The sequence below is a fragment of the Trifolium pratense genome, linkage group LG6, assembly GCF_020283565.1.
Source record: "Trifolium pratense cultivar HEN17-A07 linkage group LG6, ARS_RC_1.1, whole genome shotgun sequence".
In the NCBI taxonomy this organism is placed as follows: Eukaryota; Viridiplantae; Streptophyta; class Magnoliopsida; order Fabales; family Fabaceae; genus Trifolium; species Trifolium pratense.
Window position 1 is genome coordinate 6,782,498 of NC_060064.1, and position 21,434 is coordinate 6,803,931.

Consider the following 21,434-nt stretch of genomic DNA (forward strand, 5'->3'; position numbering starts at 1 on the left):
ATGTGGTTTTGTGATTTCACAACTATGATATGTTATCCTCTTATTGCATATGTGTCATTTTTCTATTTTATTATATGCATTATTGAACAGAAAAAAAATATTCATTCTAATAATTTAGTTAAACAACAAATAATATACTATTAGATTACTACTAATACGATATGTATATAAAAAAAACAAAACAATAAACTAGACAATTTTTATTAAAAAAAAAACCAACAGACCAACAAACTATATCCAAAAAAACCACAAAATTTATATTAAAAAAAGAAGGCAAAATACTCTATGTATAACAAATGACTTGAAATCATCAATAATAGTAAATTTTAAGCTAAAACACATAAGTAGATTATATTGAAGGAAAAAAAAAACCTATTTGGTAATTTTTTTCCATGACCTTATAGCTTATTTATATTAGCTTATAGTCTATTTTAATATGCTAATTCAATTATCTTATAACTTATTAATTTTTATTTCAATTTTACCCATATTATCTTGAAAAAATTAAATATTAACTAAACATATTTTTTTATGTCATTTCACATATATTTATATGCTAGTTCAATCGCTATTTATATGCTAGTTCAATCGCTAATTTTATCCAATACAACAATTTCAATTAGTTATTCACCATTTTAGTTATTCACAATTTTTTGACAAATAAAGTCAAAGTTGATTATTATAAAATTAAACTATATAACTTAAAATAATACTCTACGTATAACGAAATAGTTGAAATCGTCAATAATAAACTATAAACTAATATTTGCACTAACATTTAAACTAATATGTGTACCGAGAAACTTATAGTCATCAATAATAAACGCTAACTAATATTCCCGAATATGTAGACAGAATGACTTGAAATCATTTATAAATTTTTATTTTTTAAAAAATAAAATAAAATTGGGTTAGACTGGTGTGGCTATCCACCCCGCTTAGTGATGTCTTTCATGTAAACAAAACTATTAAAGATAATGTACATAGTAAGTTATATTATTAGGAGAAAGGATTCTCTCAAATTGAAAAAAAATTGAGGAAATAATGTTTGTATTTGGACCATTGGATTGTACATATAAAACAATATTTAAATCTAAAAGAAATGGATTAAAGTTGATTGATGATTGAGATGTGAAAATTGAGGGAAATTGAGAGAAACAAAATTGAGAGGATCCTTTCTCATACTATTAGATATTATGAGCTGTGATATTTGAACATTTGAAATCAAACATCATGTAGACTGTTAGGTAAATGGTGTGTTCTGTTATTCACATAAGGCAATGTACCTTATATAGACAAGTTTACAAGGAGGCTTAAGACTTAGCTTGAGTACCAAGCAACTAGTTGGCTCAGGCCAACCTGCGCGCGCGCCTGTGGGCTTGGCAAGCCAGGCCTGCTTAGCTTACAACCCAACAAACCCTCCCTTAAGCTAAACCTCTATTACAAGACACCTTTCTACAAACTACAAGTACGAATTACAAATTCTAAACAACAGTGGTGACATCACAAATGCTAAGTCTATCCCTCAATTTACAAAAACTCTCAAGCTTTAGTGCCTTGGTCATAATGTCTGCAACTTGGTCTTGAGTGCTGCAGTGCTCCAATTCAACAATCTTCTCTTTGGTAAGATCCCTCAGAAAGTGGTATCTAACATCAATGTGCTTGCATTTACCATGTAAAACTGGATTCTTTGACAGCTTAATGGAGGAGCTGTTATCACAAAGTATCACAGTTTCTCCCACCTGTGTTTGAGCCAGTTGGTCAAGTATTCTTCTCAGCCACACTGCTTGACAGGCACTAGATGCTGCAGCTACAAACTCAGCTTCAGTAGTGGAAAGAGTCACTATAGCTTGTTTCTTTGAGGACCAGGAGATTGGTCCATTTCCATACATGAACACATATCCAGATGTGGATTTTCTGTCATCTAAATCACCTGCATAGTCAGAATCTGTCCAGCCTTGCAACTTCAATTCACCTTGATTTCTGTGGTACAATATACCTAAATTGATTGTACCCTTCAGATACCTCAAAATCCTTTTCACAGCAGCCAAATGTAGTTCAGTAGGCCTATCCATGTATCTTGCTACTAAACATACAGAGAAGGCAAGATCAGGTCTTGTGGCCAAAAGATACATTAGACAACCTATCATTTGCCTATATTCAGTAGCATCAACAAGCTTTACACCCTCATTCTTTGTTAACTTGCAGCCAGTGACAATTGGACTGCACACTTTGTTACAATTCTCCATACCAAACCTTATCAATATATCCTGAGCATACTTTTGTTGATATATGAATATCCCTCTTTCAGCTTGTTTGATTTCAACACCCAAAAAATACCTCATCTTCCCTAAATCTGTCATTGCAAACTTGCTTTTCATTGATCTTTTGAAACTTTCAAACATCTCTTCATCATTACCTGTGTATATCAGATCATCTACATATAGACTTACTATCAGAATTTTCCCTTCTCTTTCATGTTTGATGAAAAGAGTATGCTCATATGGACACTTGGTGAATGATTCCTGCACAAAGTATGACTCAATCTTGCTGTACCAAGCCCTGGGAGCCTGCTTCAAGCCATATAAGGCCATTTTGAGCTTGTACACCTTATACTTGTCATTAGTCTAATAGCCACATGGTTGCTCAACATACACATCTTCAGTCAACTCACCATGTAAGAAGGCACTCTTCACATCAAGCTGAAATACTTTCCATCCCTTGCTAGCAGATAAGGCTAATATACACCTTATTGTATCCCATCTGGCAACATGTGCAAAAACCTCTCTATAATCAACACCATGCTGCTGACTGTAACCTTTAGCTACTAGTCTAGCCTTATACTTCTCAACCTTTCCATTCTCATTGTATTTAGTTTTGAAGATCCATTTCACTCCAATTCTTTTACTTCCTTCTGGTAATTCAGTCAATTCCCAGGTTCCATTCTTTTCTATGGCCTCAATTTCTTGATCCATTGCTTTTCTCCATACTTCATGCTTTGCAGCCTCTTCATATGTGTCTGGATCATTATTGCAGAAAACAGCTAAATTGTGCAAACCATTATCTTCAATTTGCTCTTGTCCAGTCACATAGTCTCTCATCCAACCAGGTGGTCTCCTTGGTCTGGGAGAGATAATGGGATTACCATGTAAATCTTCATCAGAACTTTCAGTGTCACAAACATGTTCAACATCAGGAGTTTGTTGGCTGCTTTCTCCAACCTCCATTGGCTCATCATTGTTCATTTGATCTTTTTCATCATTGTTGCTTAGTGCTTCAATATCCTCTAGATCAGTTACTTGAGCCTTTGCAGGCTTATTTTCTTTCATTTCCCACCCTTTTGACTCATCAAAGATTACATCTCTGCTAACAATTATCCTTTTATTGGCTGGATCATAAAGCTTGTATGCTTTTGATTCTTCACTTACACCAAGATGAATACACTTAATGCTTTTTGAATCTAATTTCTTCCTCTGAGTGTCAGATACATGTGCATAGGCCACACAACCAAAGATTTTGAAGTAGTAAACTGCTGGCTTCACTTTACTCCAAGCCTCTTCTGGTGTTACTTCTTTCACTGACATGGTTGGACTTCTATTCAACACATATGTAGCCCAAATGACTGCTTCTGGCCAGAATCTCTTAGGTACACTTCTCTCAGTTAACATACTCCTAACCATATTCAGAATAGTCCTGTTCTTTCTCTCAAAGACTCCATTCTGCTGTGGAGTATAGGCTGCAGTGAGTTGCCTTTTGATTCCATGTTGACTGCAAAAATCATTAAATTCATTTGAAGTGAATTCACCTCCTCTATCAGTTCTTAGACATTCAATTTGACAACTTGACTCTTTTTCTACTATTGCTTTGAATTTTTTGAAAGTAGATAGTGCACTAGATTTTTCTATGAGTGGATAGGTCCATGTTTTCCTGCTAAAATCATCAGTGAAGGTAATGAAGTACCTGCTCCCTCCATTTGATGTAGGGTTGATAGGGCCACATATGTCAGAATGTATCAACTGGAGTCTTTCTGTAGCTCTCCAATTTGAAGTTTTAGGAATAGAATCCCTATGTTGCTTGCCTATGATACATGCTTCAGTGATCACTCCAATGTGCTTCAAGACTACAAGTTCAGATCTTACACAACTGTGGCATTGTAGATATGGCCAATTGTTAGGTAAATGGTGTGTTCTGTTATTCACATAAGGCAATGTACCTTATATAGACAAGTTTACAAGGAGGCTTAAGACTTAGCTTGAGTACCAAGCAACTAGTTGGCTCAGGCCAACCTGCGCGCGCGCCTGTGGGCTTGGCAAGCCAGGCTTGCTTAGCTTACAACCCAACATAGACACTCTCACGCCGTAGATAGATCATTTGGCATGCAAATCCATGCGCAAGATACTCCTTCCGGCCTTATTTATATGCAAAAGTTAATAATAAAAATTGGCCTCAAATGTATAAGTTAAAGTAACTAAAATCAATTTTATTTAATATTATTTTTCCAAAAATACCTCTCATTAATTGTTTACTTCTCTTTTCTTTTTTTTTTATATAAATGAGGGCCGAAGCCCGGATTGCTTACTTTTTTACACGAGTGCATAATCTCAATGCGAATTTAATGTATTGTAAATGATAATTTAGTTAACTGCAAAAGAAAAAAGGATAATTTAGTAAAAATGATAAATTTTTTAATATGTGTGACACAAAAGAATTTTGCTTATATATAAGAGCGAATGAAGTAAAATATTAAAAAAATAAAAAAGTTTTATCCAGGCTGCTTTATATTGTTGTATTGGTTGTCGGGGCAGGTGTGAAAAATCATTTCCTTAGATTTTATTGATGCAATAGAAGCTAGCACCATTGTTTTTTATATTTTTTTTTTTGTCCTATTTACTTTTTTTAATCAAGCACTCTTGTGTCCTTGTATTTCTTTATTGTAGTCGTTTTAAAATATTTTATTTTACCATTCTTTATTCTTTATGTTTTTTCAATTCGGTAATGTCTTTGTTTCTATGTTTCACAACATATTAAGAACGTGAATTCTTTGGTATACCGCTGATGTGATTAATAAGTGACAAGTATTTAATGCAGATTTTATTTTTTTTTTAAAGTTTTTTTTCATTAAACACTACTTTTTAATATTTGCAAATGGATCATTCTTATAAATATAATAATCAATTATGTTCCACAATAAATCAAGATATGCATCAAATCTTTCAAATATTTTAAGCAATTTTGACAACATATTTTAAGCATGCATCAATCACGTTTTTTTTAATCAATTTTTTTAACAAAGGTTCAAATATTTTAATACTCCGTATGATTTAATTATCTAATATCCTATAAAAAAAAAGTATGACTTTAGTATTTTGACAACATATGATATTTTCTCAAAAAAACCGTATGATTTTAACAATTTTATTATTATTATTATTATTATTATTATTATTTTTTTTTTTTAAAAGTTGATGGTTTATAAGTACCACCAACTTATTTACAAAGAAAATACTACAAGTGCTGCTGCCAAGGATCGAACCCCTGACCAACAGCCTACACCCACTCAGTCAGCAAGTGCCAACTGAGCTACCCCACCCACCCTATTATTATTATTTAATCCAACTATGATATTAATATTTCAATAGCCTTTTAAGTCCTCTCACATAATCCCTTGGCAATTAAAGAATAGATGGCTTAGTTGTTTATCTTTGGTTTGTTCTATGAACTTTATAATTACTCACTTATATAGAGAATATATAGAGAAGACAATCACAGATAAATTAGCTACTATTGATCTTACAGTAACAGGTTTTACTTGGTGGAGTTGTAGGAATTAGAGAGGATCTAGCTAAGAATATGCTAGGTTTCCCTTGTTTTAGATTTTGTTAATGTTGCTTTTGTTTTATTGGTGGGTTTGGTATAGCCCCTCTCTGTAGTCCACTTTTACCCTTTATATAATTATTATAGTTAAAAAAAAAATTCAATATTATTTTCTTTTAGATTTTTTTATTATTATTTGGGCAATTTATTTCTTAGTTCTTATCGGTAGAATCAGTAACAACTTAATAATCTTTTTTGATAACTAGATTTTTTGAGTCACAGGTAATCCAATTAGTTGATATCGAAGTGTCATATTGCTAAAAGTTTGAATCTCATGTGTGTCGTTCTAATTAGGTGGTATTGAATTGTTTGAGAAAAAAATTTAAAATTAAACACGTACAGTACAACTGAAGTTGTCATGTCAAATCCCTTATGTTTTAGCAGATCAAACGCACCCTTAATCATATAGTTGGTAGAATTATATTACTCTTTTTTTAAGAATCACACACTACATGAAAACTTCAATTTCCTGATAAAACTTCTTGAGGGCTAAAAGTCCTCAACAAGTAAGAAAAACTCTCAAACTTATTAGGGAGCTTCTATGGTACATATGAAAAAATTCAATGTACCGGTACATTAGATCAATTAATTTATAATTATTTGTTAAATCAAAAAATTATTTTTCGATTATTGTTTCTTAGAGATAATAATTTCATAAGAAAAAACACAATTTCAATATTTTATATCATAAGCAATACACAAACGTTTTTACATAAAAAAAAATCAATATTGACTATTATGAGTGATATAAAAATTTTAAAAATATAATTTTTTTTAATAATTTTGATAAATAGTATTTAGTTATTATAATATTTTAATGATAAAAAAATGATTTCTTTCGGAATAATATTTATTTACCTAATAATTTAATGATCTAATATACTAGTACATTGAAATATTTGATATGTACCGTAGAATCAGCCACTTCAAATTTATCAAGACATTTCTATTCTCTCTAATTTTCAGTTACAAAATTCTTCAGTTTCGTGTTTCACCCTAACCCCACTAGCAAAAACAAAAATAAAGGAAAGTTTCTATTAACCCTAATTTCTTAAAGGAAAATGCTATTTAGTAAGATTTTTTTTTTTTTTGGTTAAGTAGCCTAGTGGCTAGAGTCTCACACATTTAAATGTGGAGAAATGTGGAATCCGAGGTTCGAACCCCGACCACTCCAATAATGTCCCTGGTAGATACCATTTGAGCTACACTTACGGAACAATTTAGTAAGAATTTTTTGATTCAAGAAAGAGAATAATGGTACCCACAACCTAAAACAAAAAGAAAATCCAACCGCCAGAATTTGAAAAACCTCGAAATTGCGGATATGAAATAAAAATATGAACTTTATGAGGAATTGAAAGAAAGGTTTCAGAATGAGTGGTGCTATAAGTATAAAAGATAATAGAAATTGATGATGAAAACAAAAAAAAATTGTATATATATATATATATATATATATATATATATATATATATATATATATATATTAAAACCCTTTTGTCAAAAAAAAATCTTTGAGTATCCAAGATTAAAGCGGGGGAGAGGTGTGTCTGGTGGGGGTGGGGGGATGGATATATAGAGAGATGTTTTGGGTTTTTTACTTTCTTTTGAAATTATTGAATCATGTTTTAACTTTTTTAAAGTATAATAATTTTCATTTTGAAATTTTTGTAAATTAAAAGATTAATTTAGAAAATTTATATTTAAAGAAATCTTGAAATAACATGTTAAATTATTATTACATGTGGATCAATTAAAATTATACACCTTAACAGTGTACCGGTACATGTTCATATAAGATGTGTACCGAAGTGCTCACCTATTAAGAAATGAAATAATTAAATCCATTAAATATAAATAGGAAGAAATATAGAAAGAGAAATGAGAATCATGACATTACTTTATATTACATTGATGATTATATATTACAGTCACACACTCATGCATATAGGCTACATTTATTGAAATTCAGATGGATATATATCTGAGTAAACCAACTGATTAGTTGGATATACAAAGATTCCTTTATTATAAGTACGTAATATGTAGATGCATGATATATTAAGCAGATCATTAAGTGGCAATATCATTCTAGAGCCATCTTCACAAATTCTTTTTCATCGGAGTAAGTGGTTTTCTTGAAGAAGTTATTTACAGCAGGGTTAGAGAGAACCTCGAAGTAGCGTTCTGCTTCAACGTTAGAGGTAAAACACCATCCATGTTCGAGTTCAGAATTAGGATAATAAGCACAGATGCTCCCACTTCCCTTCTTGACGCAGTCGTCGTCAGATTCACATAAGTTGTAATGTTCTCTCACTGCGTTCTTAATATAACCTCTGTATATGCAATTACCACCAAAAATTCCCCACGCCAGACAACCACAACCATCTCCACAATATGCATTAATTGAGGTACACCATGTCTTGTCACATCCTTCTACCTTCTTCATCGGAAACATTACTGCAAATGAATTCACTTGAAATCCAGTTAAACTTAATAATAATAATAATAATAATATGTTTAGAATAGTGGTTAGTTAAGTAGTACTTAATTAATAATGTATTAATCAAATTATTCCTTCCATTAATTGGGATGAGTACTTGATTCTGAATAATTTCTCGTGAGTTTCTAACATATGTAAAAAAAAATGCATGCATGGACTATAATAATTGGTAAGAGAAAGAGTTAAAATACAGACCGAAAGCGGCAAGAAAGATGACAACCAAAGCATGCTTAACATAAGCCATTGTTTGATCAAAAGAAAGAACTAGCAAGCTACAATTGTTGAGTTTGAGTTGCATTTCTTCATTCTTGGATGCATCTATATATAGAGATATCTTCATATATAGCGACAATAATAGTTACAACGATGCAAAAAAACGTTTATATTCCTCCGACCCTTTTTATAAGGAACAATTTGGAAAAAAAATTTATTCTTTTTTATAAGAACTAGCATGACACCCGTGTTTTCAGCTTTGAAGTGAGTGGTGGTTGGTGCCTTGCATGCACTCTTGTTTTATTTGAAGGAAACAAAACAATTATATGGTCCGTTTTTCGAATGAACAAATGTGTCATAACCATTAAATTAAAAAGATTCAATGATCTACTGATGTACACTATATACCATATAAATATAATCCTCAAAAGGGTAATGTACAGTAATTGAAGGAAACAAAACTGGAAGAAAACAAAACGATATAATTCGTAATGGGTGTATTGGTCCATAATGGACAAATGACCATTAAATTAAAAAAATTCAATGATCTTGTGATGTATGTACTATGTACAACAATGCCAGATTACATATCTTATCTCCTCTTATCCTTCCAGATTCCAGCCTGCAACAACAATACCCTCTTAATTTGTGAAAGCAAGGCATGGCATAGAATGCAAAACATCACCCTCTTCCACAACCACACATATTTTCTTCATATATATATATATATATATATATATATATATATATATATATATATATATGGGGGATGGATCAAATTACACCGGTGAAGCATTTGAGTAATGTTACACCGCTCAATAACGCTATAACGTTATCATGAATGTTTTTTTTTCACCATAAGTTTAATCTGGTTCGGGGGTCAGTTCTGACATCAAGTTGTTCCAGTTCCCTCTCGATCGCAGTTGCGGGATCAAATTATGGTCCTCCCTACCAAATTCAGCGTCAATCACCACTGAACCAACTGGCGATTGCTTTAATTTTAAAACATATTCATACTAATGTTGGGTTAGGATTTTAGGGCTCCCTCAAGAATGTATATCATCTTCTTCTTTTTTTTAAACGTCAAAGTAATTAGTTGTTAATATTAGTATTTTTTTCCTTTACCGAGACTTGAACTCGGAACCTTTTAAACCCTTATTATGTTCTTATCGTCTCTCCCTTAATTTTGATATTCAATAACTTAAATATTCATGTTAGATATTTTGACTTTATAAAAATCACAATTTTTTTAAAAAAATATCTCAAAAATAATCTTTATGAAAAGTTATTTAAAATAGCTTCTCTTTTATAGTTTTTTTTATTTATTTTTTATATTTTATGATCCAAAAAAAATTATAATAAAATGATAAAATACTTAAAACAATATTTTTTAAAAATTATTTAAACCAATTTTCAAAAGTTTTATAAAAAAATTCTTTATTTAAGAAACTCTTAACAAAAAATTACAACATAAAAATTATTTGGCTTAATTAGTCTATTGGTCCTTAAAGACATTTTAGGTTTCACAATGATCCCTTAAAGAAAAAAAATCTGGATTGGTCCCTCAAAGACACATCCGTTTTTCACATTGGTCCTTTCCGTCAATTTTTTTTATAAAAAACGTTAGTTTTAGTTGACTGTATTGTGGATGTCATTAAGTGTAAGTGTTCCACCAAAAACCTTATTAATTTTTAAAATTTTAACGATTGGAATTTTTTGTTATATTTGAAGTTAAAATTTAACGGAAATGATCAATATGTCAAACATATATGTCTTTAAGGGATCATTGTGAAATCTAAAATGTTTTTAAGGTACCAATAGACTAATTAAACCAAATTATTTTTATATCTTGATACTCATTTGAAAGTAGAATTCAACGTTGAAAGTAGAGTTCTGCTTCAACGTTAGAGGTAAAACACCATCCATGTTCGAGTTCAGAATTAGGATAATAAGCACAGATGCTCCCACTTCCCTTCTTGACGCAGTCGTCGTCAGATTCACATAAGTTGTAATGTTCTCTCACTGCGTTCTTAATATAACCTCTGTATATGCAATTACCACCAAAAATTCCCCACGCCAGACAACCACAACTATCTCCACAATATGCATTAATTGAGGTACACCATGTCTTGTCACATCCTTCTACCTTCTTCATCGGAAACATTACTGCAAATGAATTCACTTGAAATCCAGTTAAACTTAATAATAATAATAATAATATGTTTAGAATAGTGGTTAGTTAAGTAGTACTTAATTAATAATGTATTAATCAAATTATTCCTTCCATTAATTGGGATGAGTACTTGATTCTGAATAATTTCTCGTGAGTTTCTAACATATGTAAAAAAAAATGCATGCATGGACTATAATAATTGGTAAGAGAAAGAGTTAAAATACAGACCGAAAGCGGCAAGAAAGATGACAACCAAAGCATGCTTAACATAAGCCATTGTTTGATCAAAAGAAAGAACTAGCAAGCTACAATTGTTTGAGTTTGAGTTGCATTTCTTCATTCTTGGATGCATCTATATATATATAGAGATATCTTCATATATAGCGACAATAATAGTTACAACGATGCAAAAAAACGTTTATATCCCTCCGACCCTTTTTATAAGGAACAATTTGAAAAAAAATTTTATTCTTTTTTATAAGAAAGAATCATTAAAATTTATTCTTACAATTCCATTTCTACCCTTATTAAATTGTATACATTCCAAAGTTATACATTAATTAAAGTGACATATTTCCTAAGAATAAATTAATACACCGAGGTTAGTTTTGGAATAGATTGTGAAACTTTAGAATTTTTATTAAGAAAGATAATGTTTCTTGGTACGTGTGTTTTTTTCAAATTGTTCCTTATAATAAGGACCGGAGGGAGTATTAGTAGTAAAAAAAAATCAACGATGCAAGCTCAATTGTATTAAATTCATGTGCGTGGAACACCATGCAAAAATAATATATTATTGTATCCAAAAAATAATTGAGACGGCGAGATAGATTTATTAATCTTAGGTCTCGCGTCTTTTTTGTCTTTTAGGTCATCACTAAGTTTTGGAAGGACCAGATCGTTCTGCTTTCACGATTTGAAGTTATCTCCACTGGATTTTGGTGGCTAGTTATTATACTTTCTTATGTATTGAAAATGAATGTTAGGCTAATTATTAATTAGTGTACTGGTTGATATCATACTTAAACATCATAGGGAACATGCCCTTGCAATTTTTTGGAACTGGATTGAGTTGCAATCCAAATAGAAACAGAATTTTTGCAGTTAGTCTTTGTTAATTTTTTTTATTGACATAGATTTATCTAAGTGTCACATGGTGGAGTGCGTGACGGAGTATTTGCATATTTACAATTTATATAATTTTATAAACTTATTATTTTTAAAATAATTTTTTATATCTTATAAAAAAATTATAATTTTTTATATTTGGGATTTAGGATTAGAGTTAGAAAAGGATTAAAATTAAAAAAAAAAGAAAAAAAAAAGAAAGAATTCTACAGAATTCCTTGCGTCTAAAATAAAAAAAATAAAAAATAAAAAAAAAAAATTAAAATAAAAATTAAAAAATTAAAAAACAATGGAAAGTAAATGTATTTCGCTCCAAGAATGCTCCAAGATTCATCCTCTTTCTTCACCAATCCTCCATTAATTCCAACATTTAATCCTCTCCATCTTGAGTTGTTTTTAGTTGTTATCTCCCTTGTGGATGTGTAAGCTTCTCTTCCCTCATCTCTGGAAATCAAAAGGTGCAATTCAACCCTCTGAATCTTCCGGTCCTCTGTGTTTTCTCACCTGGTGTGTTACTTTCTTTCATCTTCTTGCATTATTTTCTTGGGTGTTTCTAACCACCACCATTGCAGCTCTTTACTGCATTCCTGCTGGTTTTTCCTCTGGTTACATATTCCCTCTCTTCCAAACCTGATACATACCACCATGACATCAAAACCAGCTACAAATAAAGCACCTATGATCATTACAAATTCCACAATACATTCAACAAACTACAATTCCAGCAATCCCACCAACAACCCTCAAAATCCAAGAAACAATGCCATAACCTACATTCAAATACCTAGCGATACAACAAACAATAACCTCATCATCCCTCAACAAAACTATGCCATGACTATGCCTAACTCCACCAATTCTCAAAACTCAACATCTAACCAAAACAAGGCAACAACCTTCACATACATGAATTACAACCAAACAGCCCAAAGAACTCAACAAAATAATGACCCTAATCAGCCCTATGATCACCAAGACATACCAGAAAGCAGTGGGACAAACAATCAAACAAACCCCACCCAATTCAGCTATTACCCTGAACAAATCATTGAAGAAGGATTAAAGGCATGTCAACTCAGTATACTAGGAAAGATCATCACCAACAAGCCTATTTTTGCTAGTTCTATTCAGAATGGATTAGAGAATATCTGGGGTTCTCCACCAGGTTTCAAAATTCAAGAAATTGAAGGAAAAATTCTACAATTCTTTATGAACAATATTGAAGACCAAGATCGCATTCTACATGGAAACCCTTGGATCTTTAGAAACTCTTGGTTAATAGTGAAACCATGGGACAGAGAAACTGACCCAAACTCCTTAGATTTTGATCATGTACCTATTTGGATTCAACTATGGGGCCTGCCACCTCACTGTAAAACAAAAGCCATGGGAATACACCTTGGATCTCTAATGGGAGAAGTGGAGGCATCTGAAATATATGAATACCCTGGGAAACAAATCATTGTCAAGATTAAAGTTGCTATTAATATTCACAAGCCAATAATTTCTGGGATACATGTTGGTAATCCGACATGATGGCACCTGCTGGATTGATTATAGGTATGAAAGATTACCACAAATCTGTTTTAATTGTGGGCTGGTAGGACATGAAGCAAAATTATGCAGAAACAAAGCTCTAAACACTGATACTATAGCTCCTCTAGGTCCATGGATCAGATCAACACAATATGGAAGAAGGAAGATGGATGAGAAGGATAGAAAATTCTACAGCAATCCCTCACACTCACCAAACTTTGGTAAATACAGCCCCCCTGTTCCCGAAGCATTACTAGCCCAACTAGCTGCTATAAAGCTACAAAACCAAACACCTAAGAATAAAAATCAAGCTAAACCAAAGGAGGAGCATGAGCAGCAGGAAACAAGCCTCAATGGAAATACAAAAAACACCAATCAACAACTAGTACTAGACAGGAAAGCTCAGCAATACAGTGAGAACAACCAGAATACAGAATACACTGGAAAATCTACAATAGAAGACAACCACCAAGTTAAAAGATTGAAGATGGCATATGACGCCAACACAGACAATAGAATCAACATGGAGATCCAAACAGTGGCAAGCCTGGGAAGCTCAGGCTGCCAGAAGCAATGAAACTCATGGCGTGGAACTGTCAGGGACTTGGCAATCCCAGGACAGTGAGAGCCCTGAGAAAGCTCATTGCCAACAACAAGCCTGACATCATTTTTCTTATGGAAACTAAGCTTCATAACATATCCCCTCAGTTCACAAATAATTTTGCTGCTTCTTACAGCTTTTACCATGTAGATTGTACTCTAAATGGAGACAAAGGGAGATCTGGGGGCCTCATTTTGTTATGGAACAATTACTCCTGTAATGTTGATATAAAAGATGTTGATTTTAACTATATTGATATGTTGGTTACTAACTTGTCTAATTCTGTGCAGTGGAGAGCTACTGGGGTCTATGGTTACCCTAAACATCAACATAAGCACCTAACTTGTGATCTCCTTACTACTCTCCATAATGCTTCTGCTAACAATAAATGGCTCCTGTTTGGAGACCTTAACCTTACTAGCAGTAACAATGAGAAATTTGGGGGCAATCCCCCTGATAATAATATCACTACTCTCTTTAGATCTACCTTAACCCTTTGTGATTTGCAGGATCTTGGCTACAAGGGTGACATCTTTACTTGGACAAACAAGCAACAAAGCCAACACCTGATAAAAGCTAGACTGGATAGATTTCTAGCAAACTCTGCATGGAAAAACTTATTCCCTGTTTTTTGTAACTATCACCTTCTTAGATATAGCTCTGATCATATGCCTATATTACTAGATTTTAATACTTTTTCAGGCCCAACAACAAATGAAAGAGGGCCAAAGCCTATTCGTTACGAACAAATTTGGACCAGGGACCCCCTACAGTATCAAATTGTCAAGGATGCTTGGCAGAAAAATAGAGGAACTACTGTCAAAAAACTTAATGACACCCTATCCTCTCTCCATAAATGGGGAACAAATCGTTTTGGAATCATTCCTAAACGCATCAAAACCCTTCAAACTGAGTTACAAGTGCTGAATGACCAAAATGGCATTGAAGACCTAACCCTCCAAATTAAGGAAAAAGAGAAGGAATTAGACAATATTATGGAATGTGAAGAGACATGGTGGAAACAGAGATCAAGAGAATTATGGCTTAAACATGGGGACAAAAATACCAAGTATTTTCATATGAAGGCTAACATTAGAAGAAGTAAGAATAAGATTGAAAAAATCACTGACTCTCATGGACACACTCACACTAATGATGATGGAATAGAGAAAGTTTTAGTGGATCACTTCAAAACTTTGTTCACAAAACAAGATGCTCAAGCAATACCTGATACTATCAGAGTAGTAAAAGATAGAATCAACACTGACATGTACCAAGAGCTGAATAGACATTTTACTAAAGAGGAAGTGTTTCAAGCAATAAAGGAGATGAAAGCTCTTGCAGCCCCTGGCCCTGATGGTTTACCTGCTATATTCTACCACACTCACTGGGAGGTCATTGGAAAGGAGGTAACTGACATGGTGCTAAATGTTCTTAATAACAATGGTGACCCTAGCCACCTAAATAACACGTATATCTGCCTCATCCCAAAAATAAATAACCCTGCATCACCAAAACCATAGCCAACAGAATAAAAACAATTCTACCGGATGTGATTAGCCCTAACCAAAGTGCCTTCATACAAGGCAGACTCATTACTGACAATACCCTTATTGCCTCTGAGATTTTTCATTATCTTGCCCATACTAAAAGGAAAACTGGTCATGTTGGGATCAAGACTGATATGGAAAAAGCTTATGACAGGGTTGAATGGGAGTTCCTTGAGGCAACTATGTCCATTATGGGGTTCCCAGCTACTATGGTGCAAACTATTATGAAATGTGTTTCTACAGTCAAATTTTCCATTCTCATCGATGGTTACCCATCACAAGAGTTTTGTCCTCAAAGGGGACTCAGACAGGGAGACCCTCTCTCACCCTACCTTTTTATTATCTGTGCTAATGTCTTATCTGGGCTAATATCAAGAGCCCAACAAGAAAAACTTATCCATGGGGTCAAAATATCCCAAGGGGCTCCTGAAATTAGTCACTTACTCTTTGCTGATGACAGTCTAATTTTTTGCAGGGCAACTAGTAAGGAGGTCTCCACCATCCATGAAATAATTCAAGCTTACCAAAAAGCATCAGGACAACTTGTTAACTTAGCAAAATCTGAAATGCTTTTTAGCAAAGGAGTCACTGCTGACATTAAAGGGGAAGTATCTAGAATCTTGCCTATGCAAACTGTAGAGCACTTTTCAAAATATCTAGGTATGCCTATAATGCATGGAAGATCCAAACAGCAGATTTTCAACTATATCAAAGAGAAAATTTGGAAAAAGCTTAAAGGATGGAAGGAAAAAAATCTATCTTTTGCAGGAAGAGGCACTCTAATCAAGGCTGTGGCTCAAGCCATCCCTACATATATTATGAGCTGCTTCCTCATTCCTAAAGGGGTATGTGAACAACTTGAAAGAATGATATGTAACTTTTGGTGGGGAAGCACCACTGACCTCAGGAAAATACATTGGATGAAGTGGTCAAAGGTTTGCACTCAAAAGAAAAGTGGGGGACTAGGCTTCAGAAATCTGAGAGCTTTCAACGAGGCTCTTTTGGCCAAACAGGGCTGGAGGCTTATCACTAATCCAACCTCACTGGTGGCCCAAGTCCTTAAGGAAAAATACTACCCTAATGAAGGTTTCCTAAATGCTAAACACAAACAAATGATAAGCTACACCTGGAGGAGTATTACACAGGCCAGTTGGGTTTTACAAAAAGGATGTTACTGGACAATAGGGTCTGGCCATGACATTAACATCTGGGATGACAAATGGATACAGCAAAAAGCTACTAGTTACAAGGTAAACCCTAGGCCTAATGATCTGAACCTCACCAAAGTAAAGGAGCTCATGGATAATAACTACCATGAATGGAATGAAACTATTATAAACCAAATTTTCCACCCTTATGATGCTCAAATGATACTAAATATCCCTATCATTGACAAAACCCAACCAGACACAATTACATGGGAAGGTACACAGGATGGGCAATATTCAGTAAAGTCTGGCTATAATGCTATCATGAATTGGGGTAGTCTGTCAAATGCTACCTCTTCCAATAACACTCAACATATCTGGAGCGCTCTTTGGAAGCTAAATGTGCCCCCTAAGCACAGTCACCTACTTTGGAGAGCTCTAAAAAATGCCTTACTAGTGAAGGGCAATTTATTCAAAAGAGGGGTCAGATGTGAACCCTTATGCCCTCGATGCTCAAATACTACAGAGACAATCAATCATGTGTTCTTAGAATGTGAATGGGCAAAACAAGTATGGTTTGCCTCATCTTTGAATCTAAACCTAGGGCTCAACCAAATCTCAGAATTCTTCGACTGGATCAATTTTATGAAAAACAACACAGATAAAGAATGCATGGAGAAGATTACAGCTATCACCTATGGAATATGGTATGCTAGAAACATGCTAGTTTTTCAGAATAAGTACTTACCTCCTCAAGACATCAGCTCCACTGCTTTGAACCAGATACAGGAATACCAGCTCCATGGTTTTGAGCAGCAAATCCAAAATCCGTGCGTGAGAACAAAAGGTTGCAATAACGATATAAGCTGGAGTCCACCACCTAGGGGCACCCTGAAGATCAATGTGGATGCTCACCTTAGCAGTGATGGCCATTGGTTAACAGGGATGGTTCTAAGGGGGTCGGATGGGAGCGCCATCGGAGTTGCAACTAGGGCTCACAAAGGGACTACAGATGTAATAACAGGCGAAGCTTTTGGGTTAATGGATGTGAAATTCTGGCACACTAGTATTAAGATGTTGTACTCAACGCTTCACCACTATAATACACTTTTAATGCGTGAATCAATGATCCAACATCCAACCGCGCATACACAAGGAATAATAAACTAAACAAACTGAAAGTAAATTAACACAGTAATTTGTTAACCCAGTTCAGCATAAGCCTACTCTGGGGGATACCAATCCAGGAGTGAATCCACTATGATAGTATTAGTTTGAAGCCCTCAATAAACTTCCCGTTTATGACTTCTCACCTAATCACCACCCGTGCTATATTCTACCTAAGACACACCTAGGTATGAGAACCTCCGCTCACCTCCTCTTGACCACAGCCACTGTGATCGTACAATTCTAGATTTAATAGGTGAAGACACACTTCATAAAACACTCACACCACTTCCGTGCTTAAAAGCTTTGGAATGGTATACACACACACTATCTCCTTGCTTAGAAGCTCCAGAGATATTACAATGCACAGACACACAGTTCCTAGTCTAGTGGAAAATCAACACAAGACTTAGAACACAATAGACACAATACTAAAACCTAAACTCACGCTTTGTAAGACTCAAATCTGGTTTCAGTGACTTGAACAATGGTGTCAACATTCTTTAAATAACCTTCACTAGCACAGGCTAGGTCTTCAATTAGGCTTCAATAGCACAACTTGATTAAAGGTTCCTTCAAGGAATAATCTTCAATTAAAATGTTTTGTTTCCTTAACTTGAAGATCTGATTAGCAAACAAAACTTGATCACGAGATCCATTATTAATTATACGTGACAGCGCTCCTTATCACAAACGAACATTTATTATGGATTCCATATTTAGAACTTAGGCGCGAGATCTCAACATACACAAGTCCGGCCTACTGGATGTGGTATCCAATGTTGAAGCATTGTACCCAACATCTTGCTTATACTGGATGGTGGAAGCATGTAGTTCCACATCAAGAAGGATCACATGTTTTAGCAAAATGAGGTCAACCATACAACGCCAACAATCTCCCCCTTTGGCAATTTTTGGCTAAAACATCCTAAGATTATTTCAACCTTTCTAGAGAGATACACAAGCTACCTTTCTTCAACTCAACATAGGCACACAGTCATGAAGTAAAGTAGAACAGTTTAACATGCTTGTTTTAATACCCCTCATATATAAAATAGCATATTTAATATGTATCAAATTAGAACTTCAGAGGCATGCAACAGCGGAAGGATAAGCACAAGAGCCTCACAGGAATTTGCCAATAGAGAGTATAAGATTCTCATAAAAGAAACACTGGGAAAAATAAATTCCCTCAAAGCTGAGAAAAATAAATTCTCAGGAACAGATGATGCTTCAACATGTAGTAGCACATTGTGTGCTAAGCAGAAAAAATATTGCTCCCCCTCAAAAGTAGAATCGGGTACCAAGTTCATCTTACTCCCCCTTAATTCATGCATAGGATTATTCAGATGATCCAGCATTTGATGGCACATCATAGCTCAGCATCTATTATGGCATACAAAAACTACTCCCCCTTTTTAGCCACAAAATAGACAAAACGGGAACTGCATAAAATAATATCCAAAAGCAGTGCAGATAGTAGCAGAACAGAAAGTGCAGACAAAATATTACAAACCATGCACACTAGGTGCTAAATTCAGGGCTCAGCCCACAGACATGCAAAACAAAAATCCAAATAAAGAAACATCAGAATTACACAGAAGCACTTGGGGAGGAATCACTTTCTTCTCCTTCAGCATCTGAGTCAGCTTCTTCTTCACCACTAGTACCATCATCACCTGCATCAGCTGCTTGAACTGCAGCCTCTTCAACCCTGAGAGCATGTATCATCCTTTCAAACTGCAACTTCTTTTCATCTAGCTCCTTACAGTTTGCTTCCAGCATAGCAATCATCTCCTTCCTTGTCATAGGAGTGTCAGCAGCAGCATTTGATGATCCAACAATATCTGGAGCATGCTGTTTACTGTACAGCTTCTGATGAATGGCCAGAGGAGTTGCCCTTTTCTTAGCAGACTCATCCTCATGCCTTATATTAGGATGTTGGGACAAGATGATGTCACATATCAAAGTTGGAAATGCAATGGGTTGCTTGGTGACAGAGGTCTTAGCATGCTGCACAACTTGATTGAAAATATATAGACCAGCATTAAATTTTGTACCAGTACCAATCATATAAATGAGCTTACCCAGATTTGTTGCAATGTCAGATGCATGTGTAGTAGGAACCCAGTTGACAGATGCAATACGATTCAAGATGGCATACTTTTGGGTTAGCTTGACTGCAGGTACCTTCTCCTTCTTGGGCCAGATTTTCACCTTTTCAGCTGTGATAGTTTTGCAGACCACATTGTCAGATACCTCTATGTCAGGGTGAGGATCATCAGCATTACCCAGCACCTTGTTGATCACACTTGGAGAGAATGTCACACATTTTCCTCGAACATATACCTTCTGATATTCTTTGTCCAAGGGATTGTCACAACCTATAGGAATGTTGACAACAAACTCCCTAACCAGCTTCTCATAGCAAGAGCCTAAGCCCCACACAGTTTTGATCAATCCAGCATCATTGATCAAACTCACAATCTCTTCACATTCCAGAATATCTTTGCCTAGTTCCCTTTCCAGAGCCAATCTTCTTTTGCAAATGATTCCCCATCGTTGAGCATAAGATGGAAGATGAAATGAAACATTGTCACAAGGAAAGTCTTCAGTGTCAGGAGCAGCAGATTGAGGCATGGCCTTCTTAGCAGACATAGCATTCTTAGCAGGAGGCTTGATGCTTGAGTCATCTTTTACAGCTTCAAAATCAGAGTCACTTGATGGTGCACTCTTCCTTTTCAGCACACCCTTTTTCTTTTCAGGAGGAGGTATAGGCTTGCTCCATCCTTTCTTAGGACCATACTTGACAGGCTTCAGAGTAGTGTCCTTTGTTTTCTTGGTGACAACAGGGGTAGTGGTAACAGCAGGTGCAGGTGTAGTGGTCCTGCTTCTCAGTCTTCTTCCAATTCCTTTCTGAGTAGGTGGAGGTTGCAGATCTTCTTCAGAGGGTACTTCATCAACATCCACCATGTTCTGTTCTTCATTGGTGGTTTTCTCAGAATCCTCACCAGCTTCATTCTCTGGCTCAGAGTCAACCACATGTTCAGGGGTACTTTCTTTGTTTACTTCCTCTTCAGTGGAAGCTTCAGTATTAGATCCACTGCCAAACGACCCAGTGGCAGTGTTAGCATGTGAGCTAGATCCTCCTTTGGATGCTTCAACATCCTTCTCAGCATCAGTTGGTATAGAGGATGGCTCAACACCGGTTGGAGCATCGGTTACAACAGCCTTTTCTTGGGATTTTTCAGCAACATCAGTTATGACATTCGTGGGAACTGCCATATTCTCAGGACCACTAGGATTATTGGTCACAAAAACATTCTCAGCAACATTTTGGGTTTTTCCTAGGGTTTCAACAGAACTAGGGTTTTCCTTTGCAGAAAGGGTTTCTTGATTCACCTTTTCAGAAACAGACTTAACACTTTCTTCATTAGCTTTATTAGACGATTCAACATTCGCATTTTTGCCAGAGGCAACATCATGCGAATCCACATTCGCAGTTTCAGAAGGATTCTTATTCAAGTATAGATCAGACATG

General features: G+C 34.7%; 4 protein-coding genes across 4 annotated transcripts; 1 reads left to right on the forward strand and 3 right to left on the reverse strand.

Moving 5' to 3' along the window:
• Positions 1 to 7,746: 7,746 nt before the first annotated feature.
• Positions 7,747 to 8,730, reverse strand: LOC123890444 (albumin-1 D-like). The gene is made up of 2 exons (XM_045940057.1): positions 8,573 to 8,730; positions 7,747 to 8,334 (listed from the first exon to the last, which is right to left on the reverse strand). The coding sequence occupies exons 1-2, from the start codon at positions 8,715 to 8,717 to the stop codon at positions 7,961 to 7,963; spliced, it is 519 nt and encodes a 172-aa protein (XP_045796013.1). The 5' UTR covers positions 8,718 to 8,730; the 3' UTR covers positions 7,747 to 7,960.
• A 1,733-nt stretch (positions 8,731 to 10,463) lies between these two features.
• Positions 10,464 to 11,093, reverse strand: LOC123891636 (albumin-1-like). Its single transcript, XM_045941551.1, has 2 exons — positions 10,992 to 11,093; positions 10,464 to 10,756 (listed from the first exon to the last, which is right to left on the reverse strand). Exons 1-2 carry the CDS (start codon positions 11,038 to 11,040, stop codon positions 10,464 to 10,466), a joined length of 342 nt encoding a protein of 113 aa, XP_045797507.1. The 5' UTR covers positions 11,041 to 11,093.
• A 2,916-nt stretch (positions 11,094 to 14,009) lies between these two features.
• On the forward strand, positions 14,010 to 19,271 carry LOC123891638. The gene is made up of 3 exons (XM_045941552.1): positions 14,010 to 15,499; positions 15,682 to 17,740; positions 19,233 to 19,271. The coding sequence occupies exons 1-3, from the start codon at positions 14,010 to 14,012 to the stop codon at positions 19,269 to 19,271; spliced, it is 3,588 nt and encodes a 1,195-aa protein (XP_045797508.1).
• Positions 19,272 to 19,486: 215 nt separating this feature from the next.
• LOC123891639 lies at positions 19,487 to 21,433 on the reverse strand. The gene is made up of 3 exons (XM_045941553.1): positions 20,494 to 21,433; positions 19,981 to 20,406; positions 19,487 to 19,914 (listed from the first exon to the last, which is right to left on the reverse strand). The coding sequence occupies exons 1-3, from the start codon at positions 21,431 to 21,433 to the stop codon at positions 19,487 to 19,489; spliced, it is 1,794 nt and encodes a 597-aa protein (XP_045797509.1).
• Position 21,434: the final 1 nt, after the last annotated feature.